The sequence below is a fragment of the Dipodomys merriami genome, unplaced genomic scaffold (assembly GCF_024711535.1).
Source record: "Dipodomys merriami isolate MVZ:Mamm:240054 unplaced genomic scaffold, mDipMer1.0.p SCAF_17, whole genome shotgun sequence".
Classification (NCBI taxonomy): Eukaryota; Metazoa; Chordata; class Mammalia; order Rodentia; family Heteromyidae; genus Dipodomys; species Dipodomys merriami.
Window position 1 is genome coordinate 9,222,976 of NW_027203048.1, and position 14,309 is coordinate 9,237,284.

Sequence of the window (14,309 nt, forward strand, 5' to 3'; positions counted from 1 at the left end):
CTGCAGGGAGGTAAGAGCGAGGCCAAGGTCTTCTCCATCCTCAGCAGAGGGGCTGTCTGCCCTCAGCCCTTCCGAGCCTGTCCAGCACTGACCTCTCTGGCTCCAGAGAAAGGGGCAGCCCTGGACTACCCTTTCTGGTGTGCAAAGTAGGAGCCTGCCCTCTTGCCCTCTCCCTACAGTCCCACAGGGATGGTTCCCAGAGAATCTGGTGGCTGCTTGCACTGAACTGTGAGCCGCAGCCCTTTGGGGACCGAGGGGAGCCAGGCCATACCCGTGGTGTTCCAGTTGGGCGCTGAGCGATCTGGGGGCCGGTAGATGAAGCGCCGCAGAGAGCTGACGGCGTGAGAGCCCACCAGCGTGTAGCGGCCGAAGGCCCTGCAGTCCACCACGCGGATGTTTAAAGGTGGGTGCAGTAGCTCATTCTCTGGGAGGTCCTGGGGGGTGATGGGGCGCACAGCCTGAGCCTCAGGGGAGCAGCAAGGCACACCACACCCAGCTCTGCCCACTGCCACCTGGGCCCGCACTCACCACTTCAAACCACTTGACCAGGGTGCTGAAGTTGGGGTTCTTCTTGTAATTGTGGATCAGCGATGACTGTACCCCCTTCCCTGCACACTCAATGTCCACCCGTGGCCGGTCCACCTGAGCCAGGTTGACTCGCTTCAGATCCCGCAGCCCCCAGAACAGCACCTTGGAGAGGGTGGGGGAGAAGGGCGACTCAATGGAGGGAGCCAGGGGTGGCCGGGCAGGGCCACTTGGGAAGGACCAGGTAGTGGGTAGACACAGGGAAGTGCCAGAAGAGGAGAGAAGAGAGTGCTTGAGGGACTAATATCAGGACTTCGGGGTGAGGGTGGGTGTAGTGGGACAGGGGTGTGTGTGGCCAGAACAGACAAGAGGTTTGGGGGTAACCACACTGGACACAGTGCGGTCACTCAGTGAGATCAATGCAGGACCTTGCCAGTGCTGGGAGCTAGAGCCTGCTGCTGGCTCCTGCAGTGACCTTGGCCAAGTCATTTCCCCTCCTGAAATTCAGGAGTGGGGCTGAGGAAGCCAAAGGATTTCCCCACACATGGTGGAATGTGCCCATGGGCCCCGGGGTGGAGGGAAAATGAGAGCAACAGGAAGGGGGAGAGACACAGGGGACTGGGATGCCCACAGGGCCTCACCTACCTCCACACGGTATTTGCTGAGCACAGGCCGGATGCCCACAGGCACGGGCATGATGGGCCCTCGGTCCATGTCCACTGGGCCATTGATGGGAGGTAGGTCAGCTTTCCCTGATGGTCCAATCTAGGGGTTTGGGGTATCATAGGTCACACATTGGGGAGCCCAGGGAGAGGGAAGCTGTTTGTCATGAGATCTGGGGAGACAGGAAAGCTAGCGGACCCCAGGCCCCTGAGACCTTGCTCCCAGTTCAGGTCTCTTTGGGTTCACCACAGTGGGGGAGTGGGGAGAGGCTCCGAAGCACAGGGCCCCCTCCCCGTAAGCCCACCTGCAGAAGCTCAAAGGCAGCCAACAGGTCCCCAGCTGTGGCATTGCCACGGTAGATCTGATAGTATTCCAGCTGGGGTGGGAAGCGGGGTGGGCAGTACGCTTCGTCCGCCATCTTCACCAAGGGCTTGGCGAAAGTCCGACCCATGAAATCCGCTTTGCCCTAACACAAGGAACAACTCAGATGGCTTTGAACCCACTGTTTGCCAAAATGTTAATTCTGTGATCTCCCTGCCCTCTCCTCCCCCCACCCCCCTCTCTCTCATATTATTGGTTGAACTCAGGGCCTGGGCACTATTTCTGAGCTCTTTTGCGCAAGGTTAGTGCTCTACCACTTTGAGCCACAGCTCCATTTCAGGTTTTGAGTGGAGATAAGAGTCTCACAGGGACTTTTCTGTCCAGGCTGGCTTTAAACCGTGATCCTCAGATCTCAGCCTTTTAAGTAGGTAGGATTACAGGCATGAGCCACTGGAACCTAGTTTGATTTCCCTGTTAAGGGGCAAATGAAACCACCAACTTCTTGGTCAAGGCCAGGCAATGCATGCAGAAACAGGACTCAGAACAAGAAAGCAAGCCCCCCTTCCTCTAGTCTAGAGCTTTTAGTCACCCCAACAACTGGACTAATTTGTAGTAGGAAAAGTTGGTGGCTAACTCTTGGCAGGCTTACCTCAATCCTCTCTCCCTACTTTTAGTGGTTATCACAAGGAGTGCTTGGTGTGGTTGGAAAGTCTGGCCTTCTAGGGCAGAGGCTGGTGACATTAGGACTTGTTGGCCCCTGTCCTGAAGACGCTGGGTACAATATGCCTGTGCAGGAGGTGGGGACATCCTGGCCCGGTCCCCAAGCCCCTGAGCCCCACAGCATGGGAAAGGTTCAGGTTACAGTGGGCAGGAGTAGGAGGCACCTGGAAGGCCTGGTCAGCAGCCCAGACTCTTAGTACTGGTCCAGGAGTATCTGGACAGGTGGCTAGCAGAATTTTCTAGGTTAGCAGGCTAGAGGACAGGGACCCAGGGCAGATGTGATGTTGTAGGGGTCCTTGGCACGAATGTCCACCCATACCATGGCATCCTGGTCATAGATTTCAATGACAATGATGGGAGGGTCATCCCGCAATTCGTGAGCCTCGCCGTACAGCTCCAGGTTGTCAAACACTAACATCTGGTCCCAAGTAGGACACAGTGTCTCATTCAGCACCTGCGGCATGGGATGGAAAATGGGGAGCAAGTGGTAGTGGTAGGGAATACGTATACAGGGAACCCAGAGATCCCAGACTTATGGCCACCATGTCCTCACCTCTGTGCACTGGCTCTGATTGATAAAGAAGACCCTGGCGAAGGGGTCGGAGAGACCACTGCTGTCAGCAGCAAAGAGGCTGCGGGCCTGGTACATGTGGGCTCGGAGCTGGAAGGCCTGCTTCTCTGTGGGGAAGAGTGGGTTGAGGCAGCAGGGAGCCCCTCAGACCCTCCTGGGGCTGCATGGGAGTAGAGCAGCTGGCCCAGACCCAGGAGGCCTACTCACTGGTGTAGACCAGGCTGATGGGTGGGAAGGAGTGCAGGCCCAGGCCCTGAGCTGCCTTGACTTCCTCAAAGCCGCAGGGCAGGCCACACAGGAAGTCCTTTCGCTGCTTACTGAGGCCCAGCCACAGGTAGAGCTCCAGCTTAGCCTGCACCGTCCAACCTGCTGAGCCGAAGCCCCGCTTCCCTGGCAGCTGGAGACAGGCTTGGGGTCATCAAGAGCCTGACACCTGCCAGGACCCACAGAGTGGGAAGGGGAGGGCCAAGGGGCTAATGGAGATTGGAGCTGTGCCTGACCCTTCACAGCCATCCCACTGAGCTGGGCTGGGCTGGGAGTCCAGTGGGGGGCGGGCTGATGGGGATGGGCAGGGTAGGCTCCAATCCTGTAAACACCATGCTAGTTAAGGACTCTACCCCACACTCAGGGCTGCTCTAGCACCTTGAGGAAGAGGGTCTTGACCTTGGCACAGTCCTTGCCCAGCTCCTCCTCCACGATGGAGAAGAGCAAATCTTTGGAAGGTACCCGGGCATAGGCGATTCGCTTGTTGTTATTCATCATCCAGATGAAGACGTCTGGGATGCTGTGCTGGGGCTGGGGCAGGACCGAGGGGGCACAGGTCAGGGGGATCTGGCCTCACCATGGTGGGACCCCTGAGTCTATCTGATCGCCAAAGGCCAGGCCTAGATAAGGAATAAGGAGCCTTCCAGAAAGACTCAAGTCTCCCTATCCCCCCTCCCTCAGCTTTATCCCACCTCCCATCCCCGACCCACTCCACCATTAGATCAGGAGAGGCCGCCCTGGGGGCTGGCCAGCCCATCTGTGCCCCTGCCCCTGAGTTCCCACCTCATCCGCCAGGAAGCGCAGCTTCTGCAGGAAATTCTGGCACAGCCTCAGCTTGTCCCGCACCGTGTGCCGCTTCACCTGAGCACGCAGGCTTTTAGCCTGCTGCCCCATGCTTTCCTGTAGGGGAGGAGACCAAGTGGCGTTCAACTATTGGTCATGGGCCACTGTTCAGGAGATTCTGACCTTAGAACTCATGTCCCCTGTTCACCAGCAAACCCTCTCTTCCATCTCAGGGTCGTTCAGCTGTGCCCTCACCAGCTCCCTCATGCAGGACTTGAGGCGCTCCCGGTCCAGCCTGGTGCGGGATGCGTGGCCCTGGTCCTTGTCGGCGAGGGAGAGGAAGCGGCTGGGAATGGAGACAGGGCTTAGCTTGCGGGCACCTCAGCCCCAGCCTGGAAGCTTCCCCCACCTGTCACCCTCTCCCTGCCCTTCCTCTCACTGGCAGCCACAGCTGAGCTCCTCCAGCACACCCCGCAGGCGGCGCTCGGGGTAGGACTTCTCCGTTTTGATCATTTCCTGCACATCATTCAGGCCTTCTTCCTGTAAAGCAGGAGTGAGGGGAGTGCGGGCTGGGCCACAGCCCTCCCCCTCTGGTCTCTTCCTCTCCATTCCTCAAGGGAAAGAAAGACCTGGAACCTTTCTCTAGGGCCATTCCCTATTTATCACAAGGAAGCAATCACATCTTCAGAATCTGTGGTAGAGCCTTAGACTGGACATGGTAGTCCCGCTGGGACCATCCTACAGCCCCTGCCCTACACAAGGCAAGCTTCCAGATGGAGCCCCCCCCCACAGCCCCTGCCCCGCCCTGACCAGCTTGTCAGCGATGTGGTCCATGATGTTGGCATTGTAGAGGCGGCGGCGTTGGTCAGGCCACCAGCTCTTGATGTAGATGCAGGGCTTGCGCTCCAGGTAGGGTAGGTGGAAGTAGTTCCTAAGGGGAGACCAGGGGAGGTCAATGACTGGGGCCCTGCAAGGGGGGAAGGCCAAGGCACAGGGGGTTGGGGTATGGGTGCGGCCCACCTGTCAGTGATCTGGGGTCTCATGGGGGGTGTGGAGGACACCGAGGCCAGGTCCCCGCTGTCATCACCCTCATCATCACTGGAGTTCTGGATCAGGTCCACTTCTTCCTCATCCCCGGGCTCCTTCCGGGGCCGAGGCCGCTGGGGTCTCGAGAGGCCATCCACTTCATTCCCATAGTTACCTGGGCACAGAATGGGATGTCAGAGAGCCTAGGGATTTCTCCCCCAATGGGTCTTGTCTACTATTCAATCCAAGTATTGAGGCCAAGTCAGAATGGAGAAGAAAGAGAAGTCCCCATGTCCCATTCCTTCCCCCCACCCCAAGCCCTGTAAGGTCTCACTGAGAGCCTGGATGAAATCTGAGCCTGAAACCCAGCCCAGGATAGGGCCTGGATCCCAACCCCCACTTCCTTTTCTCTACTCCCCAAGATCTCTCCCTTTCTTCTTCTCCATGTCCCAGATCAAGCCATCTTTGTATGTGGGGACAAGAATGTATGCAGGCAGACACAGAGGTCAGGGAAAGAGGTCAGCATTGCCCAGTCAGAGGCTGGGACCCCAACACGTGAAGACCCTCCGCGTAAGCCAGGTACTTGCCTATGGTCACCTCAAAGGTGACTGGCTTGTCTCCATTTTTCCTGTCGATCATGGAGGCCTCTAAGAAGGCTCCAAATAGAAAGAATTCTTCCATCTTCCCTGTGCAGCCCTGTGGGGAAGATCATTTGAACCAGCCCTAAACATCAGTGGGCTGATGGGCTGGGCCAGGCCTAACGTTGCAGGACAGAGAGGCCCTATAGGGGACTGGGATCTTCTATTGGGATGGCTGAGGGGACAGGGAGTTGTGTCCTGTCCAAGCCTTGGGGCTAGGCCATTAGTTTAGGTATTCTTAGTAGAAGGGCTGGCTTTGAACCCACAAGTATTGCCATGTCTAATAGGAGGGCAGAAGTAAGGCACCCTCTTGGGAGCTGGTACCACTGTGGGCATTTGGGCAGGGAGTAGATAAAGACAAAGGTCAGGGGAGGTGAAGGGTAAACAAAGGAGGAGGCTGCAATGCTTGGTAAGAAATGTATGCATTATCCTGCCAATGTAATTGTAACCCCTCTGTACAGTATGTTCTCAAATAAAATAAAATAAAATTAAAAAAAAAAAAGACAAAGGTCAGACTAGGGCCTCTGTTTCCTAGGGAGGTCTGGCCTGGCAAAAGCTCAGAACTCCACTGCCATGGTGTGAAGAGGACAGAATGGAGTCCTAGGGAAAGTACAGCCCTGAGTCTCACCTCTGAGACAGGCGTGGCCTGCTCCACCTGCACCTCTGTGGAGCTGGTGAGTTCAGGGTTGGAGGTGTCCAGAATCTCCACAGCCAGGCCCAGCATGAGGCGGGCGCGGAAGGACACTCCTTCTCCCAGGCCCTCATTCAGGTCCTGGTGCTCATCCAGCAGCGTATAGTTGCGTGTGGAGCCGTACATGTTCACCCAGGCAGGGCCCAGGGTGGGCAGGAAGCCTGCAGGGTGGGGAGAGGCAGGAAGGATCATGTGATGGCCTGGGCTCATTCCGGGTGAAGGGATCTCTGTGATGCGCCACTCCATTGTGCCTCTGGATGGCAGAGCCCTAGGTTTCCTCTTTGCTGGGTGCTGGGCATTTGTGCACGCACTCGGCTTTTTCTTGGGTCTCCTTACTTTCTATGTGAGGGAACAGGGACCCTGGGCTTAAAGGAGGGGAAACCAATGATTCTGGTGGAAGTCAGATGCTCCTGACTTCTCAGAATGGCTGCAGACCCTTTGCGGACACTGCAGATATATACACCTGCCAAGCACGTACCGTGCCTGGGGGACCCTCTGTTCTCCTTGGGATCATCTCTCCCTGTCTCTGCCTGGATCCTCCTAGGCCTGCTCATAAGCCATTTCTGTCACAGGTGGAATTTGTTGGGCCTCACTCAAAAAACTCTGCTTCTATAGATCCAATTCTGTCCTATGTATTTGCTTTTTGTTTTGCTTCCCCCACCCCAGTCCTGGGATTTGAACTCGGGGACTTGTGCTTGCTAGGCAGGTGCTCTAGTTATGCCCCTTGCCCTATTCTACCTGTTCTTTTTTTTGGGGGGGGGGTCCAGTCATGGGGCCTGAACTCTGGGCGCTGTCCCTCAGCTCTTCAGCTCAAGGCTAGCGCTCTACCACTTGAGACACAGCGCCACTTCTGGCTTTTTTCTTTTTGCTTATGTGGTGCTGAGGAATTGAAACCAGGGCCTCATGCATGCAAGGTAAGCACTCTACCACTGAGCCACCTTCCCAGCCCTATTCTACCTGTTTTAAAAATATTTATAGTACTTAAAAATTTGAGATATGCTTCATACAACAAAACTCCATTTAAAATGTACATTTCTGTGGATTTTAGTATATTTACTATAATGGGCATAATAGGCAATGATCCTTATGGTTCTAGAACCCTCTTTTTTCTTCTTTTTTGTCAGTTGTGGGCCTTGAACTCTGGGCTTGGGCACTGTCTTCAGCTCAAAGCCAGTGCTCTACTACCTGAGCCACAGCATCCCTTCAGGTTTTCTGAGTGGTTTATTGGAGATAAGAGTCTCATGGACCTTCCTGCCCAGGCTGGCTTTGAACCTGATCCTCAGATCTCAGTCTCCTGAGTAGTTAGGATTACAGGCATGAGCCACCAGCGCCTCGCTAGAACCCTCTTTGACTTCTTAAAAGAAACCCTGCACCTATGAACAGTTAGGCTTAATTCCTTCTCCCTTGTCCCCTGGAAACAGTGATCTCTGTTTTTGTGTTTGGCTTTGCCTGATGTGGGTGTTTGGACAGCATGTCACCTTTGCTTTCCACTGCTTGATGTTTTGACCATGCCTTTCTCCTGAATCTCTAGCCAGCACTCAGAGGGCAAGAGCAGCGTCTTACCACAGTGCTTTGATCCTGGGGGCCGAGTGGGGTATATTCATCTCCATAGGCCCAGAGGGGAGGGTTACTATAGTCACTGTTACAGATACTGTCATAACATATATGCAGCAGATGTACTATAACTCTGTTTACATCTGTAGAGCAATTACCACACAGTGGTTATTATTTTCATTTTGCAGATGAGTACATAGGTGTGAGTTCACAGTTAGCTGTCAGCTCTGAAAGGCCTGAGCTATGACATTCCTGCTTTCAATCAAGGAAGGGGCTGAGGCTAAGGCCCTGGAGCTGCCCATCAGGCTGATATCAGGGTCGATGAAGGTGGTGTGAAGGGCTTTTAAACCTTCTCTTCATGTCCTTTACCCCTTAATACACGGGGACTCCTGCTGCTCACCTTTGTCTCCATCATTGGAAATCTTTCGCAGGTCAATGAAGTGGGTGCCAATGGCCACATCATTGACTTTGTCAGAGTCCCGGATCTGCACCTTCATGCGTTTGCAGAGGGGCGGGAACAGGTCTGTGAAGATGACCTGCTCGTTCCACAGGGGCTCGTAGCTGCTTTTCTGCACAGAGGTCTTGCCCTGATGGGAGAGAGCGAGGGTTAGGGTCCTTGTGCATGTGCTAATGTGGACTTCTGTCCTTCCCTTCTTCTTGCCCTCCCTCGGGCTCCCCACTCCATTCTTGGTCTGAGAACCAGGCGGCAGAAAGGATCCAGTAAGCCCCTTTCATGGCCAAGATGACCAGCCTGGGCTGGCTTTGAACTGCAATCCTCAGATCTCAGCCTCCTGAGTAGCTAGGATTATAGGCATGAGCCACCAGCACCTAGCTTCCGATTTCTCCTATTGTCTGGTCCAGGCTCCCACGCCCATCACCTGATGGTTGTCACCCCCAACCTCCTGCATCTCACACTCTAGTACCTTCTGGCCAGCGAAAAAGACCTGCACGTAGGGGTCCACAAGGTCCTTGTTCTCGCCAATGAAAGCTTTCTTCACGTTGGCCATGAGGCTTGTGTTCATCCGGGGCAGCCCCTCCGCACGGTAGATTTTCACATAGAACCGGGCCCACTGACGCTCTGCGGGCACCCCCTCAGGGAGCAGCAAGTTCCTGCCAGCACAGCCGTCCAGCGCCATGGTGGACAGGTGGACTGGTCCAGGACCCTCACCTTATCCTAGTATCTAGCACAACCCTGGGGCCTGGCACAATCTGTGAAGGATGCTGGAGCCTCTTGTGGGTTGCTGGGCAAGACTCCTCATTCCCCCAAGCTTGGATAGTTACAATATTCACCTTCCAGCAAGGCCAGAAAATAGGCTCAGATAGGTTACAGCATACGAATGCTTTGTAGTCTAGCGTGATCTACCAGTCACAGTATTATTATCAGTCTCGCAGCCTCACAACTAGCCAAGATCCCTTTCCTGGCTCCTGGATGCTGCTCTGCCAGCACCTCCTCTTCCTACCAGCTTCCCTAGAATCAGAAGTCTAGATGTCAAATGCTATCACCCTCCTTCCACCTGCCAGTACTAGGAGGTTGAACATAGGGCCTTGTGCATTCTAAGCAAGTGCTCATTGTTAGCCAACTTCCATCAAGCCCTGGAGAGCAGGGCTGTGAGGGCTGGTGAGGTGGGGGAGAATGGATGGCGAGATGGTAAGATGTCCAGGTCCGGGCAATGTTAGGAGTGTCCTTTAGGGAAAGAAAGGGCTAAGAGGAGGCCTCTAGAGTCTGGGTGACATAGGGGACTCACCCCTCAATGTCATCCTCCTCTGTCTCATTGGCCTTGTGGGGTGTCTTGATGTTGTCTCCCTTGCCCACCACGGCGACATCACACTTCACATAGCCCTTCAGCCCAGCGGAGATGTCATCCGGGTCTGACAGGATGGCCCACTTGTGATGGAACTGGTGTTCTGCAATGGCCAAAAGAGGCACTGCACCCAATACCCTCCTCCTGTGGCTCTCCGCTCCTGGGACTGAGCACCTTTTAGGCCTATAGAGCCCAAGCTGCCAGGCCCCTGAGACCAGAAGCTACCTGCCCATGACTGGGCCAGGGGTCACAGGGAGATCGAGGGCCTCTGTAGCCAAGCAAGCAGCTGGACAAGGTCCTGCCCTGTTCCACATTCAAGTGTGTTATATGACTTCAAATCAACAAGCTTCCTAATTGGTTTCTTGGCCTACAGCCTCTCCTGTGGTCGTCTCTCCAGCCAGGTCCATCCAGTGCCAGACAGAGCCTTCTTAAGTGGCAGCTGCCCCTCAGAGGTGCCTCCTTCTCCACCCCACTGAGCTCGGTGCCTTGGGATAAAAGGTCAAAGGCCTCACAGGGGGCTTCGTCTATTTTTCTGCCTCATCTTGCTCCCCTACTCCAGTGATCCACAGGTAAAAGCACTCATTCTTTTCTTTTGTTGCACTCATTCTTTTCTGACCTTGTGCTGTGCATTTTACTGCCAGGCTGTGTGTCTACTGCCCTGTGAGCTGAAAATGCTTCCAAATCTTCCCTCCCTGTCAGCTGATGACTTCTAGTCATTTTCCCCAAAGGTCTTCTCTTCCATGCCACCTTCCCAGACTGTCTTAAAACAGTCAGTCCTGGCCTCTTGGGGCCTTATAGCCCCACCTTCAATTTTGTTTTACATATTTCCTTTTTTTGGTTATCTCCCCACTCAGTCTTGAGTTTAAACTCAGGGCCTTGTGTTTGCTAGGCAAGTGCTTTAGTCATGCCCCAGTCCTGTCCTGTTTAAAAAATATGTATACCATTAAAAAAATTGAAGCCCAGCACCGGTGGTTTACACCTTGTAATCCTAGCTACTCAGGAGGCTGAGATTTGGGGATTGTGGTTCAAAGCCAGCTAGGGCGGGAAAGTCTATCTCTAATTAGCTAGCAGAAAACCAGAAGTGGTGTTGTGGCTCAAAGTGGTAAAGTGCTAGCCTTGAGCTAAAGATCTCAGGGACAGCATCCAGGCCTAGAGTTCAAGGCCCATGACCGACAATAAAAATAAATAAATAAATAAAATAAATAAATAAATAAATAAATAAATAAAATTGAGATGCTAGGTGCTTGTGGCTCACTGGCTCACACCAATTTTCTCAGATTCCCAGGAAGCTAAGATCTGAGAATTGCAGTTTAAAGCTATACTGGCAGACAAATTTGAGAGACTCTTAGATTAAGTAGCAAAAATAAAAAAGCCAGAAGTAGAAGTATGGCTCAAGAGGTATAGCACCAGACTTCATGAAAACTAAGTGAGAGTTCAGTTCCTAAGTTCAAATCCAGTACCAATACAATAGGGTGGTGGACATCTCACCACTGTGAGGTCTAAGCAGAGGCTAGTTACCACCAAGAATACTGCTGAGGGGTCCCTGTGTAGAATGCACACTGGTCTGATGCTTCTGAATGTGATCTCAGGACAGATGCAAGAACAACACGACAAGCCTGCTGCCAGCAGAGGGCAGCAGTGAGCAAACTGTGTTTTATAGTTGCTTCTCAGAGCATTACAAGTCCTGACAGTGGGCGGACGGGCTGTGGCCCACAACTCCTGGGACATCTCTTACTTCCACCAGGTCCTGTCACCACCCAAAACTTCCCAGCAACCCCCAGGAGTCTTGGGTGCCTGGAAGTATCCATCCAATAACACCCAGGTGTGGGCCGGGACGAGAGACTCATGAAGGCCAAATTGAACTAGAGGCCATGAGAGAGAAGACCTAGGCATCTCAATTAAAGGGATGGGCTGTGCAACTTCAGCGTCACATACATGTTCAGCAGGAACAATGGGTCTGAACTGAGTTTGGGACCCACTTACTCCCTCTGTGTCCTTGGAGTAGTTCTTTAAGTTCAGTGAGCCTCAGTTTCTCTACTGTGAAATGGCAGTGATGACATTTGCATGGGTTGGGAGGTTCGATTGGTTGTGGCAGCATGCCTGCAGTTCCTCACCAGGATTCTGCCACCCAGGAGCCCAGAGAGGCACACTAAACTCCCCATAGTCTCTTTCTCCACCCCCAACTTCCTCTTGGCCCCAGATCTTAGGCTTGCAAAATCTGGGCTCTGGGATGTGATAGTTCTCAGGGATGCTAGTGACATTCTGAACCATGCACCCACATCTGTGCATACTTCCTGGAATGCAACATGGTGGCAGACTGGCTCTACCCAGTTCCCTGTGACCCTAAATGGTCAGGAGGGCTGTGCTCCCTGGGCCTCTCCATCTTAAGAGGGATTGGACTAGATGGTTTTGTAGTTGTTGTTGTTGTTTGTTGGTCATGGGGCTTGAACTCTGGGCCTGGGTACTGTCCCTGAGCTCTTCAGCTCAAGGCAAGCACTCTACCACTTGAGCCACAGCGCCACTTCCGGTTTTCTGGTGGTTAATTGGAGATAAGAGTCTCCTGGACTTTCCTGCCTGGGCTCCTGAATAGCTAAGATTACAAGTGTGAGCCATCAGTGCCCAGCTAGACTAGATGTTGATGTTTCCATGCTTCGTGTTGGACTCAAACACCGTGACCTAAGTTGTAGCTGAACCACAACTAAGCACCAGAGGTTCTGTCTACATTTCAGAGGCTCCTCTGAACCCCTCCATCTCTCAGCCTCTCAGAGCTCATCTGTAAGATGGGGAGGATGTAGCTGCTTATCTCTCTGCTTTCTTTGTGACAATCAAATGTGACAATTGGGAGGAAATGATTGTCATTGTCTATGGGCCTAATGGGGCCAGTACTATATTTTGAGCAGAAGCATCATCATTTCAGAGCCAGGGTCTCCCCAGCTTGGCCGTGTGGTGACAAGCCCTCCAGGCCACCCGTTGGGGCACTGTCACCAGCTCCACATAATAAGGTACCTGTGGAGCTGCCAGTCAGCCATGGCCCCACACTCTGCGTATAGAGTCCAGCAGAGTCCCTCAGAGGTGGTACACTGACTCATGACCATATTTGGATCGGACAGTGTGACATCATGGGGTATCTGGAACACATGGCGCCCAGTGTGTCTCCTGACCAGCTGGTGACTGGGGTCCTGGCCTGTGTCTGAGCCTTGAGCCCCTCAATGGCCAAAGGGGAATGGTGGGTTTCTAGAAGAGTGGCAGGGGCTCTTCTTGCTCCACAGGTACCAGTCCTGGAGGAGCACAACACAGTGTCAGAGAGGAAGTAGGCCTAGGGCCTAGTGGCAACAGCCACTCCTAGGCTGTGAGGTCAGGCCTGGCTCACTTCAGTCTAAATTCAAGTAATCCCATCTGGCATACAGCAGGTGACCGACCCACCAGCCTGCCATGAGCAATGGAGAGTCACCTCCAATCTACATGGAGTTTCTGCCCTGTGAACAAAGGATTGCCCGCCAGATCCGGTGCCCAGTGCTCCTGTACCCATGGATAGATCCTGCCGCCTCTACACAGCCCCAGCTATGTGTCAACGCCTGTTGACACCGCTTGCATCTGTGGTTGTCACCAGCGGAGCCTAGGTTGGGGAGCTTGGGTAGGAAGCTTGGGGGCAGCTCCCTGAGTCCTGGACCCACTGGCTAACCAGCCCATGCACAGTTACTTACCAGGCTGGGAGTACACGGTCCCCACATCCATTTTAAAGGAGCCCACCAGGGTGCCGCTGCGTAGCAGATTCTTGGAGTGGATCACCTGACAGATAGAAATACAGTCACCAGTCAGGCCAGGTAGAGACAAGGCCTTCCATGGCGGGGGGATGGGGAGGGGGAGGGGGAGAGGGGGTGTAAGAGGGGAGCTCACACTTCAGTGTGAAGCAGGAAGGCGTTTGGCAGGGGAGGATTGCCTTACTGAGGCCCGGGTCCGCCTCTCCTGCCTGTGCCATGCACAGGTGAGCGGGTTGTTTGTTTTTTCAGGGGCACTTGGCTAAGAGGGCCAGAGAGGAACTGAAACCCAGCCTGTGCCTTCTTTCCTCAGTCATGTGCCCAGGCTGAGAGCTGCCCTTTTGTGGTGCCAGAGTTGGGGACACCTTTCAAGGTTGCACACGGTGCAGCTGAAGAGAGTGGCTGCCAGGGCCGCTCCTCACTCACCGAGATCTTGATGATCTTGTCGAACATGACGTCAGGAGAGACGTGGAAGTCGAAGACAAAGTACTGGAGGGGGGGAGGGGCCAGGCTGCTGTCACCGGTGGGCAGTGCCAGGCCCCTCCCTCCTGGCAGTGCCTGTCTGCACCCCAGCCGTGTCCTCTGAGTCTCAGGGGACCGATGAGCAGCAGTGGTAATCCATAAAGTTCTGAGTGACTCCACTCAGGGGAGGGGAGGCAGGGCCCTGTCCCCAAAGCTGGGCCATCTGCACACTGGATGGAATGGTCTACACCCAAGTGCTACGCTCAGATGGGCCTTGGCGGAGAAGCCAGGAGCCTGGGGCTGTCTAACTAAATGGCCTTGAGTAACACATTCTGTTGTCTGAATGCTGGTTTCTTAAGCTCGTGTGTGTGTGTGTGTGTGTGTGTGTGTGTGTGTGTGTGTGTGTGTGTGTGTGTGTGTGTGTGTGTGTGTGTGTTGGTTTTGAGGCTTGAACTCAGGGCCTCACGTTCTTACTTGGCTTTTTTGCTCAAGGCTGGAGCTCTACCACTTGAGCCTTACCTCCACTGATGG

The 14,309-nt window shown here is 54.1% G+C and overlaps 1 protein-coding gene across 8 annotated transcripts in view; it reads right to left on the minus strand.

Moving 5' to 3' along the window:
• Positions 1-14,309, minus strand: part of Otof (otoferlin) — an 88,267-nt gene that overhangs the window by 12,722 nt on the left and 61,236 nt on the right. For all 8 annotated transcript variants that reach the window (XM_070025183.1, XM_070025176.1, XM_070025175.1 and 5 more), the window contains 20 exons: positions 13,743-13,805; positions 13,263-13,347; positions 9,502-9,661; positions 8,680-8,866; positions 8,157-8,343; positions 6,140-6,363; positions 5,461-5,569; positions 4,868-5,048; positions 4,658-4,778; positions 4,287-4,387; positions 4,103-4,193; positions 3,848-3,964; positions 3,443-3,595; positions 3,008-3,197; positions 2,783-2,907; positions 2,549-2,683; positions 1,493-1,654; positions 1,171-1,290; positions 529-690; positions 272-434 (listed from right to left, as the gene is read on the minus strand). In XM_070025183.1, the coding sequence (XP_069881284.1) occupies positions 272-434; positions 529-690; positions 1,171-1,290; positions 1,493-1,654; positions 2,549-2,683; positions 2,783-2,907; positions 3,008-3,197; positions 3,443-3,595; positions 3,848-3,964; positions 4,103-4,193; positions 4,287-4,387; positions 4,658-4,778; positions 4,868-5,048; positions 5,461-5,569; positions 6,140-6,363; positions 8,157-8,343; positions 8,680-8,866; positions 9,502-9,661; positions 13,263-13,347; positions 13,743-13,805 (2,836 nt within the window). The remainder of the gene's footprint in view (positions 1-271; positions 435-528; positions 691-1,170; positions 1,291-1,492; positions 1,655-2,548; positions 2,684-2,782; positions 2,908-3,007; positions 3,198-3,442; positions 3,596-3,847; positions 3,965-4,102; positions 4,194-4,286; positions 4,388-4,657; positions 4,779-4,867; positions 5,049-5,460; positions 5,570-6,139; positions 6,364-8,156; positions 8,344-8,679; positions 8,867-9,501; positions 9,662-13,262; positions 13,348-13,742; positions 13,806-14,309) is intronic.